Source organism: Lampetra planeri, chromosome 15 (genome assembly GCF_965212315.1).
Source record: "Lampetra planeri chromosome 15, kcLamPlan1.2.h2, whole genome shotgun sequence".
NCBI classification, from domain to species: Eukaryota; Metazoa; Chordata; class Hyperoartia; order Petromyzontiformes; family Petromyzontidae; genus Lampetra; species Lampetra planeri.
The window spans coordinates 7,564,983-7,580,424 of record NC_136121.1 but is presented as its reverse complement, the minus strand read 5'-3'; the positions used below and the strand labels follow the sequence as shown (position 1 = coordinate 7,580,424).

The window sequence follows — 15,442 nt, the reverse complement described above, 5'->3', positions numbered from 1 at the left end:
GCTCCTCCTGTGTGCAGTTGTATGTGTGCTTGTGAAATAATTTTCCTGAACAGAAAAGACATATTCAAAGTATTAAATGTGTGGCCTGAATAGATGCTTGCTAACAGAAATTGCCCAAACACTCTATAAGGTTGTATGGGAATCTTTGTGCTTTTTTTGCATGTGGATATTTACACGTCTGTGTCTTTGTCTGTTTTTCTATTTCAATTGCTCATTTGTCGAGCGCTTACGGCCATAAAAATCACGCGGTAGAATCGATCGGATTTGAGAAAAATTCCGGTGCAAATGCTTCCAAATTCGATGTGGAAATTCGGCATCTCGATTAACCCCTAACCTGTGTGCAGATGGAAGCCATCATGAGCCCCATCCTGGACTCCGGGCTCGCCCCCCTGGCATCCACATCCCTCCTTTCCCGTCTGACGTCAGCCGCTCGGCCTGAAAAATGTTGGCTCCTCGCAACCGGTGCAGCACAGAGAGAAAAAAACACGCCAAACCCTTCTGCTGAAACATTTATTCTGGCCTCATGCACGCAATGCAAGGGTGCGTCATCAACTTTATTATTGTGAACCCTTTTTAAAAAAAGTCCCGTGTAGCAATTGCTTGTGTGCCGTGTAGTAGTTGCAAGTGTGCGCGTTAAAGCCGGTTTCGGTTTTATCTTACCGCTCAAATTTTAGCTTTCGTGCCTAGCGTATGAATCCGCACGGCTTGATTTTTTAAGCCCCGTTAGATTTTTTTGCCCCCTTTTTCCAGCGGTGCGTGCATGTGTCGTGGGAAATGAGGCCTGGGGTGACGTTGCGTCGGTGTCGTTTACGATCGTGCGTAAAACAAGTGCGCTCTCCCACTTGCCCACCCACCTCCCACCGAGCCTGAGGCTGCGTCTGCGTTGCATTACGGTGCCTTACTGTGGAATGCTTGAGGCTTAGACATCTCAACTGAATCCTGAGGGCACATTAATTTGGCTCTCTGAGCCCAAGGCATTTATACTGAATGGTACTAATCTTAAGGGATAGCTCAGTTGGGCTCTATGAGCACCAGGCATTTGCGTCAAATTCCATGAGGTGGCCTTGGGTTGACCGTGTCAGCTTTAGGTATTTTCTCTGAGTCATCAAAACCTGAAGGGTGTCTTCGCTTAGATTTTGTGGCATTAGATATTTGTATTTATTTTTATTTCGTTGTTGACTTCTATCTCATTTTCAATTAAGTTATGCTATCTGTGTAATGAGACAAAGAAATGTCTATGCCAAACTTTTACAGAGCCGAGCATTGTCCTGTTTGAGAACGGTCCGCAGATGGTGATAACACAGAACCACTTCTGAGATCTTGTCACGTGATCTTGTATCCATAAGCCCTGCTGATTGGTCATCCGGCAGTCAACCAAACGTTTTATTGTCAGAGTTGAAACTTTTTTTCAACTCAAGTGAAAACAAAATGTAACGTGATGGCTTTGTGTGCAGTTATTGGTGATCAAGCTGAGAACATCAACTCAGTATACTTTAGAATATGGTTTATTTCTACGAATACTGATTCGAACCCAGGTTTCAGTGACACCAACTCTGTCCCCTGAGCCATATGATCACCTCTAATTAGACATTCTTAGAAAGCCCTCATAACGTTCTGCGATTCAAACACTTTGCATTTTGCCCCAAAATTTACTGGAAGAGGGATTCCTGGTTTAACTCAAATGACAGCAGGATTGCCATCTCTGCCTATGAGACTTATAGTCAGACATATTACAACTGAGTAGCTCAGTGGGCTAATACTGTGTCAAAGCATTGACCTGGCACTTCTTAGAACTTGAGTCCTAATCCGGATTTTAGTCAACTGATGGTCTCAGACTGATTATCAGGAGACTGTACACAAAATCGTATACAATTTATTTTGGCTTATTCAGCTCTTGAGTGGAGTATTACACATTTTGGGTTAACGAGTCTTGATGCCACGGGGCATAAAAGGTGAGTCCCGAGACTGGATATAGAGGCTTGTTTCGGTGATTTCAGAACGAGCCTGGTGACATATTCTTAGGTTTCTTCGGTAAAGTCACGTAGGTACAGCTATCGTGCTGTGACTGTTCCACCTGAAGACGGAAGCTTGTGTTGCCTCCGAAACGTCGTTATTTTTTTTTTACCTACGTGACTTTACCGAAAAAACCTAACAATATGAATCCTTGCAGTCACGAAAGATTCAAATCTAGAATTAGAGCCTGGTGACATTATCTTCCGGGGCTGTTCTATGACACGGGGTGGTGGAATGCTCGCTGTGAGAGTTGTGAATGGAAATGTCTTCATTGAGAGATGTGAATCCAATAAAACTCCTGGAATAAAATTGTGAAAATATTTATTTTTTAAACCTGCAACAGTTTTTTTTTTATAACTCGTAATTGCCAGCCCGACACTGGCGAGCACAATAATTCGTGTTAATTGATGACTCGACGCATCGTTACATCTTGATTAACCAAAAATGTACACTCTGAGGAGGAATATTGCGGCCTATGTAAATAAAGGTATCTCAAAATATACCCGTATGCACGTGTTCTGCCATTTTTGTCAATCCACGACTGGATGAGGGCCTCCCACACCATGCGTGTCACGGGAGTTATTTGACCAAACCTCACCACATTGGCCAGCGGGGTTGTTGAAGGCGGGGAGCATAGACACGAGAGCATAGAAGTACATACCAACAATGGATTTTGCTACACTGCTGCTCTAATGCCCTCGACGTAGTACGATTCTGCAGTAGCCGTATGATAACACGCCATGAATACTGGTTGCCCACCCAAGCACTAACAAGACTAAAGCCTGCTTCGCTTTCAGAGATCTTGACGAGAGCAGGTGCATTCCGGGTGTATTTGTCACGGGCCCATGCTCTGAACATGACGGTGCATTAATACAAGAAATGGTATGCGACACTTCATCAGCGTCTCATGCCAATGTGTTTGAGCTCTGGCTGCAGTTCCGCTGGGGGGAGGGAGCCTCTCCTTTGCTTGATGGTGTGTCTCGCGCCCTAGACTCGTTTGATTTAGGTCACACGGCGGCATGGTGAAATTGCTGACTCGTTTTTTTCAAATGCATGCACCCGCACGCTCGCGTGCGGACTGGCGATGTGTCACAGAACGTAGGAAATTCCCGGTCGTGAGGAGAGTCTGGGCGGGCAGGCGGAAGGGAGGGAGGGAGGGTGGGTGGGAGCCGTGCTTCATGATTGAGACATTATCGACCGTTCTGAGGAGTGGCAGAAATTTCGCGTTGCTTCATTTCAGACTCAATCCCTGGGCAGAGATGTCAATGGGACTGATCCTGCCGTAGTGCAGAGCCAAATAGGATGTTGAAATAACATTGACAGGCCACACATTAGTCGACACAAAACTTTGATCATGCTAGGACTCTTCGCATGGGTTGTACTTAGAACCACTTGAAAGACAACATGTGACGGAGTCCTCGAAACATAGAAATCCATTGTTGCCCAGTCAAAAAGATTACTCCCAGTACCCGATTAGCTCCACTAAATTCCTTTCAGTGATGGATAAATATCGTTTGTGGGCCGTTTCGAAGTAGTAGGCCTCGTGGCCATGAAATGACGTGGCCACGGGAATAGGTTTAGGGTTGCAACTATGAGTCACAAAGAATCCAGACATATTATGGGCACGAATATCTTCACAATACTAGAAGAGGGGATAACCACATGCAAATGCATCGTCTTAAGTGGTGTATTTTATGCCAGTGACTGTTAACGTCCCGGGTAGACTTAGAGATTTCACAAGATGGCTTAGTAAAGTTTTAAGTTTATTTTATTTGATACATGGATGGCCCCGTTTAGCCAGTTGCCCGGTTATTTTGTGCGTTAGCACAGCCACAAAACACACATCAATAATGCAGAGAACAAATATTGCACAACTAACAATTAATCACAACTAATGTCCTTGGAAAACCAGGACAGGTGGCAACCCTCGTTGTAGGTTCCCCACTCCCAGCGCTTGTGCGTGCTCACCACCAAACACTGCATTCTGCTGCTAGACTCTGCACCAGAGGTCGCAAACGGGTTTTGATTCCTTACCCGTACCCGGCCGTACCAGGGTCGCAAATGGGTACCCGTATCTGTACCCGGCCGGGTACGGGTAGCCGTTCCCTACCCGTACCCGTACCCTACCCAAAATGAGTGACAAACGGCTACTCACCAGTGACTCATGGCCTACCCGTACCCGTACCCGGCCGCACCAGGGTCGAAAACGACTACACGTACCCGGCCGGGTATCGGGTAGGGTACGGGTATCGGGTACCCGGTTGCGACCTCTGCTCTGCACTGCTTTGGGGTGCCCATAGGGCCGGCTCTGGAGTGAAGGCAGCGCGCGGCTGCGATGCGTGGCGCTGAGCCAGCTCGAGATGGATAGCGAGCCACAGGGCCCTCCAAGAGCCCTCCGCTGGATACGTTTGTATGCCGTGGCGCACATGGTAACAAGCACCCAAGTGCAGATGTAGAATGAAAATGTCACGGCTACCCCCGCACAGGGATTGGAACATTCCACTACATCCTTCGTGTGTGCATGAGCTGCTTTTGGCCGTGGACTGTTCCATGTGTAATACCAAGGGGCGATGTGGAGTGTGAGATGCCTACCGAAATTAAGATTAGATGCCTACCGGTTGTGTCTTAATCCCGGATCCTGCTCCAAAATAATTTGCTTCTGAGACTCGTTAATTTCGATTTAATAGCCGCAGCAGCTGCGCGGGAAAATAAAGCAGAGCCGTCCACGTTTTTGCGCTTAAGAACGACCGGAGCCAAATTGCGCTGTTGCTGCTGCTCCAGGCTGCTGTTGCTGCTGCTCCAGGCTGCTGTTGCTGCTGCTCCAGGAGTGGTTTGCTGTGGCCTCGGCCGGCGCCGCCGCTGTGTGCTCGTGTCGTGGATTGTTGCGTGGCCGCACTGCGCAGGGAAGGTGCTCCGTGAATTCGCGGCGTGTCTGTTATAGCGACACGCCACCATCGCTCGCAAATTCATAGCTCTCCCCCCCCCCCCCTTATTAATCCACTGCTGGATGATAGGCCTCCCCGTGTCGGGCGAGGGGATTATATCCTCATAATTTACCATGGTCATCAAAATTGAGCACAATTATATGGTGATCCTGCATTGCCAGTCATGGACAAGCACAGTTAACAAAAACACGTGCTATGAATTAGAGCCATTGCCTGAAACGTAAACTGTTAAATATGTTGTTCTTTTAAGGCCACAGTGTTAATGACGAATGTATTGAGGGATTTTTGTTAATTGTACTTGGGTGGTCAGGGCTGGAGAAACAGCAGCAAGGAGCGGAGGGCAGCTTTGTTCAGATATCGCTTGGAAAGGAACCAAACTCAGGCCACCAGGTCAGTAGCCCAAAGCCCTAACCATTGCACTTCCACTCCCCCATTTATGTATATCTCACTTAAACTTAAATTTGTGTTACTTTAATTCAGTGAGAATGTTATATAATATTAACCTCAATTAACAGGTTAATATGATCAAATCTAGAGTATTTGGTAGTATCACATATGAAATGGCAAAAATGCTGGTGACACAACAGCGTACTCTTACACCTTCAAATGATGTCACTAGGTCTTTAACTTTGCTTTCCAGCAGGCATTCACACATGAGCAGTCATACACGCATGACTGTCATATATGCATGAATGTACATGTGACCGTACACACATGTGACCAAATCGTCCGGAATGTGCCTGACCTCGTGAGATATTGGAAACCTAAGCAAGGGCACGTGGCGCTGGGTAGGCAACCGCCGTCATGCATGTAGACACGCGTGTGCAAAAAAAAAGAGGTGGGAGCGTTAAAAAAAGAAATGCCAATGGCCAACGAAAAGCGGTGAAATGCGCCAAGTCTCCGCTGCCTCAACCGCAGCGCCGAGAGGCGGCCGCCTCCAACGCTAAAAGGCGACCACGGAGTGGAGCGGCGAGACATCAACACTGTCTCGCTTTTCCAGACACCAGACATTGACAACAAAAAAAAGCCAACCAGAGAAGAACCATCACTCGCCTCCCAACCCCCACCCACCTCCAGCAAAGGAGACGGCAAGGAAGGAAAAAAAACGGATGCGGAGGAGGAAAGAATGGAGAAATGAAAACTCCACGTGTTGTTGGCTGGGGTTTGGCTTTTGCCGGTCGTGAGAGACGGCAGAAAGGGCCCGTCGTTCGAAAACAACTTCTGCCGCTTGGCTCTCTCGCCAACGGGGCTGTGACTCTCCCCACGCAGCGACGTGCGGTGAAGGTGAAATTAATAACGCAGCAGATTGTGAGTTCGTGCAAGCGTGGAATCTGCTGATGGAGATCGGTGTCTTTGAAGACGCGGGACCTCCTTCAAACACACGATCGTTCATTTGCCGTCGTTATCCTGAGCTTAGCTGAAACCACCTGGCTCAAGTGCCAGCCTGTAAAAGTTAGCGATAAGCTGACGCTGAATTATTACAGCGAAGAGAACGTATGACATAAAGAGATAGCATGAAAGAAAAACTGTTGGAAGTGATTAGATAGAGGGATGACTTTGTGTTGTTAAAAAAAAAATCACAAAATTACCACCACATTTTGAACGAATGCAATTATTTGTGTTGAGAGAGGGATCGGAATCCCCTGGGCATTGTGGGTACTGCACAAGAGCTTTAAATGGCCCCAACTTGGCAACGACTCTTTTAAAGCTTATTTAACATTTTTGATCGACCTTGTTTTGTATTAGTTTAAGAATGTTTCGAGAAAAACATTACAAATGAAAAGCAAAACCAAAGCATGGAGGCAATCTCACTGTTCCTTTGCCAGGGGTCCTCTCTCTCTCGTCCGTCCTCAGTGATGATACAAGATTCAGCATCCGTACCACGCTTTGCCCAAACGAGCAAGTCCTACGTGTAATACACCCACCATCCACGTACGCGCAGTAGTCGCTCATTAAAGCAACGAGCGTGGCTTTGCTGTGCAGCGTCTGGCACGAGTGAGGTAATGGTCCACGTGCAGATGTCCACGCAGGCAGCGGTGGCACAAAAAAAGCCTAAAAAAAACCCCAGCTCACACGTGCGTCACACCGGCCTGCGCTCACATGACGGGTTTTTTTAAAGTTTCATTTTTTATATATTTTTTTGTTCAGACCAGAGCTCCGCTCTCTTCTCCAACTCCCGATATTCAAATCCTGCCTCCCACTCACTCCCCCAGAAACATTTTTACTCTCTCTCTCTCTGCCTGCTCACTCTCCTCCTGCTGCCAAACGCTGATACCCAAATGCATTTCAGATGCACGATTCTATCAAGCGCAGCCCTTTATTTAACCAGCTGGGAGGCACGCAGAGGGTTGTCAACTGCTTTTTATTTCCACGGGGATTGTGGCTACATGGAGACAGTTTGTTAATTTTTGTGTTTTATTTCGTTGGGTCGTCCTCAGTGGGGGCAACTGCCTTGAGGCGTAATCTCTTGTAATCTCTCATTTACTTGATACAGCTGTCGTGGCTGTGACGGTTCCACCTGAAGACGGAAGCTTGTGTTGCCTCCGAAACGTCGTGATTTTTTATTTATTTTACTTTTATTAATTTTTAATGTTTTACCTACGTGACTTTACCGAAAGAAAAAAAAACCTAAGAATATGCCTTGAGGCGGTGAAGAAGAAGCCCGGGAGCTTTTTACGCCTCGATACCGGGTAGAGGCGCCCCTACGGCAGTCGGATGCTCGGCAAGAGGCGAGTCTAAACGTGCTCCCTTCAAACCTGCACTGACCGGCGTGTTGAAGTCCGTTCGTACAACGCTCACGTTCGACATGCCTACGCAACAGGCTAGTCACGAGACTGTGTGGAAGGGCGATGGCTTGAGGAGTCCTTCGCCTAACAATCAATGGAGGATGGTCGATGATTATTCAGTTGTGTGTCGTATTTAAAGTATACGATGTATTTTTTTAATTTAAAGCTTTCGTGACTGCAGGGATTCATCTTCTTGGTTCTTTCGGTAAAGTCACGTAGAAGGAAAATAATAAAAATAAAACATAATAAAATAATTCTCACGACGTTTCGGCCACAACGCAAGCAGCCGTCTTCAGGTGGAGAACAGGTCTGTCGAGAAGGCAGAGTCTGCGTTGTGGCCGAAACGTCGTGAGAATTATTTTATTATGTTTTATTTTTATTATGTTATTATTTTCCTTCTACGTGACTTTACCAAAAGAACCAAGAAAATATACGATGTATATTTCAATACCTGCATCCAAGTACTCTGCTCTTGCAAATAACATTACTGAATTCTCAAAGTAGCGTTCGATCAGATTGGTTACACCCGCAGAACTTGAACTGCATGGCAGTGAGAACCCAACCATCGACGCCCACGCGGAGGGCCTCGGGGGCGAGCGTGCCACGACCGCGTGGCCACGCGGCCACCCGTGCACGTACCACGATTCAACTCCAGCGATCGTCCCCCAGCGCTCCTCTCTGGGCCCTCGCCACTCATCCACCCCCCCCACTCCACCTCCCCTCTCTTTAACCCCACCCCCCTAGCACTGCCCCACGCACATCTGGGATTGATGAGCCTTTCTGGATGGGAGTTTTTGGTTTTTCTGCCGAGGGCCCCCACAGTGTTCCCCCGTGAGGCCACTCGCCCCTGCATTCTCCTCTTCCGCCGATGTTTTCCCACACTCCTCATCCCGCATCGGCGCTCCGCTTCATTCCGGTCGGCAACTGCACCCCCCCCACTTCCATCCCCCTTCTACCCCCCCCCCCGCCTTTGTGAGTATCGCTGATGTGTTCCCGGACACGGGCGGACACAGGGAATTTGGACAAACAAAATGAGAAAGAGGAAAAAACGGCGACAAGCATTTATTTTTTTGGCAATACCGAGTTTCTAATGCCTTTTGCGGTGCTAAGGATTTTGGGACAGGGTGTTGTTGTTTGCTCGTGCAAGGGATTGACCTGCCAAACGAAAGGAAATAAATTTTCTTTGCGGTGCCGGAAAACATTCAATATGGGGGCGAGTAAAGAGACGAGCACCTGGGTTCTTGGAAATTTTATGTGCAGGGAGCCTCCATGCGCTCAATTCATGCAAACTGTATCCTGTCCAAAAAAAAGAGTTGATGCACTTAAACGTAGGGAAATGGGGGCTTTTCGAAGGCAGGCATTTTGCAATGGCATTTACAAAATAACTCTGGCGGATGGGAGTCTCGACGTTGGGATTTAGTGTGCATATCTCAACTTTCAGGAGATTAATTTGTTTTTGTTGTCATTTTCGTAAGTGACAACATCAGTGTTGCTATTGAAGTGAGACTGTCCACGGCAGAAGATAAGGTGGTTTATGTGAAAAGTTATCTTTTACTTATGGTTCATTGCGTTGTCCATGAGTAATCCATTACCCAGCCCCTCTTTGGGAAATAATGCAACTGATTTCACGGATTATATTTGGGACAATTAACATTTTGGCCAAACAGTGTAATACATGTAAATATGCATATTAATATGTGTGAAATATAGATTACACGTAAATTATATCTTTTAAGGTTGGAGTTAAAAAGTCAATGTTTCATTATAATTTGTATGTATTACAGACGTAAAGTTGTTTACAGAATGGAAAAAAAGAAATGTTAAAGTAATTCTTCACTGCTGCATAAATCAGTTTTCTCACGACTTGCAATACTCATTGTGGCATGTCATCGTAAAACACAGCTCATATTCAAATGTATTTTTTTTTGCAACGTTTGCTACTTTTCCAGTGGCTGTTTCTGTAAAATCTTTTGCAGATGCTCGCTCGCGGATTGCTATAGAGACTCGCACGAGGAGGAGGAGGGAGGGAGGGCAGCTTCTGCCGGCGAGAGGAGGAAGAGGAGAAGGCATCGGTGCGACCATTGCGATGGCCGCTCATGGCTAAGAGGAGTGAGCAGAGCCGTCCCGTCACTTCCATCAGGCGTGCAGCCCGTGCCATGAGGCCCGGTGACCACATGTTCAGCTCCCACGATGCACCTTGCTGCCGGGGCTACGCGGGCGGGGCGGCACGCGCCGACCTCGCCAAGGTCGCGGCCATCTTGAGCGGCAGTGATGTTGTTGGGCCCACCAACGGAGCGGAGTTCACGCGGGCGCGCGTCGATACGCCGGCTGCTCGGTCTGGACGCCTTCCCAATGCTGCATGGCCCCTGGATTTCCAAGGCGGCGAGGATTTGCTGAATGACAGAGGCACGGCGGTGGTTTCGGTGGCGTCGGCAGGAGGTGAAGCCCCCATGGGCCCTGGCGGAGAGGCCCCACTCAAGGGCAACTACTGTTCTCTCAGTGCCTCCACGACATCACGGCAGAGCGGCCATCCCAGCTGGCAAAAATGTCATGATCAGCCAGACGACGCTGCAATTCCCGTCGACGAGGTGCCGGATTTAGCGGGAAACGCTGACAATGTGGCTGTGACTGCCAACGGGCGGCATGAGCTACACGGTAACCATAGAGGCCCTGACCTCCCATCCGAAGGCGCGGGTTTGATCACAACAGATGGACAGGCTTCCGAGTTGATCGCCAAAAGTGTGGCTGGGACGACAAGCCCAGACGAGGAAGGGGACAACGATAGCTGTAGCCTGCCCGTCAGCACGGGTGGAGTCATTCTGCCTTCCATCGACACTGAGAAGGACCCAGACGTCACAGCTGAATTTGACGTCACCAGTCCGACACCTTCGGCGTGTATGACGGAAACCTCTATTGATTCGGGGGCTCAGGGTGAGGCCAGTGGTGCTTTGCTGCAAACGGATGAGCCAGTCTCGTCCCTGGCACCCACTGTGAGCCAGCTCTTCTGTTTGGACACTATCCCTGAGGAGGCGAGGAGCGAGGGCCCGGAACGCATTTTCGGCAGGCACCACGAGGCTGGCATGGATGAAGGTGATCACATCGCGGAGGCCCTGAGCCTTGCGGAGCTGAGCGATGAGGCCGAGATCGTCCACACAGGTGTGGTGGCACGCAAGAGGAGGCGCAATGACCGCAGTAAGGCGGCGGCCACTCCTCGCCCTCTCGACGACGGCTCTGGCTCCCCCCCAGCTCCCACCAAATCAGATGCCACCGTTAGAAAGGAGAGACCCCTGCCCGACATGACCGGCTACTCTGACGACTTCATGACGGACGCTGCCCTGGCTGGTGCACATTGTGGGGGTGCCGAATGCCCCGGCGGAATCAAAAGCGCACGGGAATCAGATGTTGTCGGTGGCGGCCCTCGTCTCCCTGCTCAGTCTCCTCCTCCGCCGGCGGCGGCGGCGGTGGTGGTGTGGAGCAGCGGCGATTCGGATGCCGAGAGCAACACAAACGACGGTGCCCTCCGCATCGTGGAGGAGCCGGTGCAACTGGAGCCTGGGCCCAACGAGCAGCGTACGGCGGCGGTCGTCAGGAGAGGGGTAAGGGTCAGTGGGGAGCCTTGTGTACGTGGGAGAGTTGCCACTTCGGTGTATTGTGTCCCCTGTTGTTTGTCGCCTTCAGGTACTGCTGACCTGAAGGAAACCTCGTAACGCGAAAGCCAGTTTTTCATTGTTGTCTGAACTATGTAATTCAATTATGTCGAGACAGGCTTGTCTGGAGCGAAAGAGAGCTTGGCGGGATAAGCATCGCAGCTGCATTTTAATCAAACTCGGCCGCGGTTTAAGTTTACCCCGTGTTCCCGAAACCAATGAGTTTTGGTAACAATGAGTATTTGCATTGTACAAAGAAACAACTATTTTTGGTCTGTAAAATGCGAATTATATTGAGAGAATATTTTCTTTTTTCGTCTTTCCCCACTGTTATGCCAATCTTGCTGTCGTCACCATGTCATGAGACGGATTATTATTTTAGAATTCTTGCAGAACAGCGTTTAAACCCGTGTGTTAGAGACTGACCCACGGAAGGAGATATTACAGAACAACATTTGCGATGGCTTCAGATGGTATTGTTTAGTCACACTTGGGGCAGTGTTTGGTACATGGGAGTGAAAATCAAAAAATGCAGTCCTGAGAGCTGGAACTTAGATGTAGTCATTGGTGAACAGACTGAGACCATCTGTCCACTCGAATTGAGAACCCAATGTAATCACGAGCAGGTTCAACCCAAGTTCAAACATTAGGATCACAGTGGTGCCTTGCTCAGCTGTCTTACCCCTGAACCACCCGGCATGTATTGCCTTTCCTGATATTGGAAAAAGCCGCTAATTTGCAAGCGCGCGTACATCCGTGCTTAACGGCCGATGGATTTGAAGTGTGGATGCTGTGAAAGGCTTTGGCCTGCCTAAGCGGGAGGCGCGCGGCGAAGAAGCCACCACAGCGTCTCACCGCGCCGTTTCACCGCGTCGTCTCATCACGTCGTCTCACCGCGCCGTTTCACCGCGCCGTTTCACCGCGTCGTCTCACCGCGTCGTCTCACCACGTCGTCTCACCGCGCCGTTTCACCGCGCCGTTTCACCGCGCCGTTTCACCGCGCCGTTTCACCGCGTCGTCTCACCGCGTCGTCTCACCGCGCCGTTTCACCGCGCCGTTTCACCGCGCCGTTTCACCGCGCCGTTTCACCGCGTCGTCTCACCGCGCCGTCTCACCGCGCCGTTTCACCGCGCCGTTTCACCGCGCCGTTTCACCGCGTCGTCTCACCGCGTCGTCTCACCGCGCCGTTTCACCGCGCCGTTTCACCGCGCCGTTTCACCGCGCCGTTTCACCGCGCCGTTTCACCGCGTCGTTTCACCGCGTCGTCTCACCGTGCCGTTTCACCGCGCCGTTTCACCGCGATGTTTCACCACGTCGTTTCACCGCGTCGTCTCACCGCGCCATTTCACCGCGCCGTTTCACCGCGCCGTTTCACCACGTCGTTTCACCGCGTCGTCTCACCGCGCCGTTTCACCGCGCCATTTCACCGCGCCGTTTCACCACGTCGTCTCACCGCGTCGTCTCACCGCGTCGTCTCACCGCGCCGTTTCACCGCGCCGTTTCACCGCGCCGTTTCACCGCGCCGTTTCACCGCGCCGTTTCACCACGTCGTCTCACCGCGTCGTCTCACCGCGCCGTCTCACCGCGCCGTTTCACCGCGCCATTTCACCGCGCCGTTTTACCGCGCCGTTTCACCGCGCCGTTTCACCGCGCCGTTTCACCGCGCCGTCTCACCGCGCCGTTTCACCGCGTCGTCTCACAGCGCCGTTTCACCGCGCCGTTTCACCGCGCCGTTTCACCGCGCCGTTTCACCGCGCCGTTTCACCGCGTCGTCTCACCGCGTCGTCTCACCGCGTCGTCTCACCGCGCCGTTTCACCGCGCCATTTCACCGCGCCGTTTCACCACGTCGTTTCACCGCGTCGTCTCACTGCGCCGTTTCACCGTGCCGTTTCACCGCGCCGTTTCACCACGTCGTTTCACCGCGTCGTCTCACCGCGCCGTTTCACCGCGCCGTCTCACCGCGCCGTTTCACCGCGCCGTTTCACCGCGTCGTCTCACCGCGCCGTCTCACCGCGCCGTCTCACCGCGCCGTTTCACCGCGCCGTTTCACCGCGCCGTTTCACCGCGTCGTCTCACCGCGTCGTCTCACCGCGCCGTCTCACCGCGCCGTTTCACCGCGCCGTTTCACCGCGCCGTTTCACCGCGCCGTTTCACCGCGCCGTTTCACCGCGCCGTTTCACCGCGTCGTTTCACCGCGTCGTCTCACCGCGCCGTTTCACCGCGCCGTTTCACCGCGCCGTTTCACCGCGTCGTTTCACCGCGTCGTCTCACCGCGCTGTTTCACCGCGCCGTTTCATCGCGCCGTTTCACCACGTCGTCTCACCGCGTCGTCTCACCGCGTCGTTTCACCGCGCCGTTTCACCGCGCCGTTTCACCGCGCCGTTTCACCGCGCCGTTTCACCACGTCGTCTCACCGCGTCGTCTCACCGCGCCGTTTCACCGCGCCGTTTCACCGCGCCGTTTCACCGCGCCGTTTCACCGCGCCGTTTCACCGCGCCGTTTCACCGCGCCGTTTCACCGCGTCGTCTCACCGCGCCGTTTCACCGCGCCGTTTCACCGCGCCGTTTCACCGCGCCGTTTCACCGCGCCGTTTCACCGCGCCGTTTCACCGCGTCGTCTCACCGCGTCGTCTCACCGCGCCGTTTCACCGCGCCATTTCACCGCGCCGTTTCACCACGTCGTTTCACCACGTCGTCTCACCGCGCCGTTTCACCGCGCCGTTTCACCGCGCCGTTTCACCACGTCGTTTCACCGCGTCGTCTCACCGCGCCGTTTCACCGCGCCGTTTCACCGCGCCGTTTCACCACGTCATCTCACCACGTCGTCTCACCACGTCGTTTCACCGCGTCGTCTCACCGCGCCGTTTCACCGCGCCGTTTCACCGCGCCGTTTCACCACGTCGTTTCACCACGTCGTCTCACCGCGCCGTTTCACCGCGCCGTTTCACCGCGCCGTTTCACCACGTCGTCTCACCACTTCGTCTCACCGCGTCGTTTCACCGCGTCGTCTCACCGCGCCGTTTCACCGCGCCGTTTCACCGCGCCGTTTCACCGCGTCGTTTCACCGCGTCGTCTCACCGCGCCGTTTCACCGCGCCGTTTCACCGCGCCGTTTCACCGCGCCGTTTCACCGCGCCGTTTCACCGCGCCGTTTCACCACGTCGTCTCACCGCGTCGTCTCACCGCGCCGTTTCACCGCGCCGTTTCACCGCGCCGTTTCACCGCGCCGTTTCACCGCGCCGTTTCACCGCGCCGTTTCACCGCGCCGTTTCACCGCGTCGTCTCACCGCGCCGTTTCACCGCGCCGTTTCACCGCGCCGTTTCACCGCGCCGTTTCACCGCGCCGTTTCACCGCGCCGTTTCACCGCGTCGTCTCACCGCGTCGTCTCACCGCGCCGTTTCACCGCGCCATTTCACCGCGCCGTTTCACCACGTCGTTTCACCGCGTCGTCTCACCGCGCCGTTTCACCGCGCCGTTTCACCGCGCCGTTTCACCACGTCGTTTCACCGCGTCGTCTCACCGCGCCGTTTCACCGCGCCGTTTCACCGCGCCGTTTCACCACGTCATCTCACCACGTCGTCTCACCACGTCGTTTCACCGCGTCGTCTCACCGCGCCGTTTCACCGCGCCGTTTCACCGCGCCGTTTCACCACGTCGTTTCACCACGTCGTCTCACCGCGCCGTTTCACCGCGCCGTTTCACCGCGCCGTTTCACCACGTCGTCTCACCACTTCGTCTCACCGCGTCGTTTCACCGCGTCGTCTCACCGCGCCGTTTCACCGCGCCGTTTCACCGCGCCGTTTCACCGCGTCGTTTCACCGCGTCGTCTCACCGCGCCGTTTCACCGCGTCGTCTCACCGCGCCGTTTCACCGCGCCGTTTCACCGCGCCGTTTCACCACGTCGTCTCACCACGTCGTCTCACCGCGCCGTTTCACCGCGCCGTTTCACCGCGCCGTTTCACCACGTCGTCTCACCACGTCGTCTCACCGCGCCGTTTCACCGCGCCGTTTCACCGCGCCGTTTCACCGCGCCGTTTCACCGCGCCGTTTC

At 52.6% G+C, this 15,442-nt stretch overlaps 1 protein-coding gene across 1 annotated transcript in view; it reads left to right on the top strand.

The window, feature by feature from the left end:
• LOC144722650 (rho GTPase-activating protein 7-like) overlaps positions 1 to 15,442 on the top strand; it is a 155,299-nt gene that overhangs the window by 5,243 nt on the left and 134,614 nt on the right. The window contains exon 2 of the mRNA XM_078600918.1: positions 9,721 to 11,340. Within this exon, the coding sequence (XP_078457044.1) occupies positions 9,841 to 11,340 (1,500 nt within the window). The 5' untranslated portion in view covers positions 9,721 to 9,840. The remainder of the gene's footprint in view (positions 1 to 9,720; positions 11,341 to 15,442) is intronic.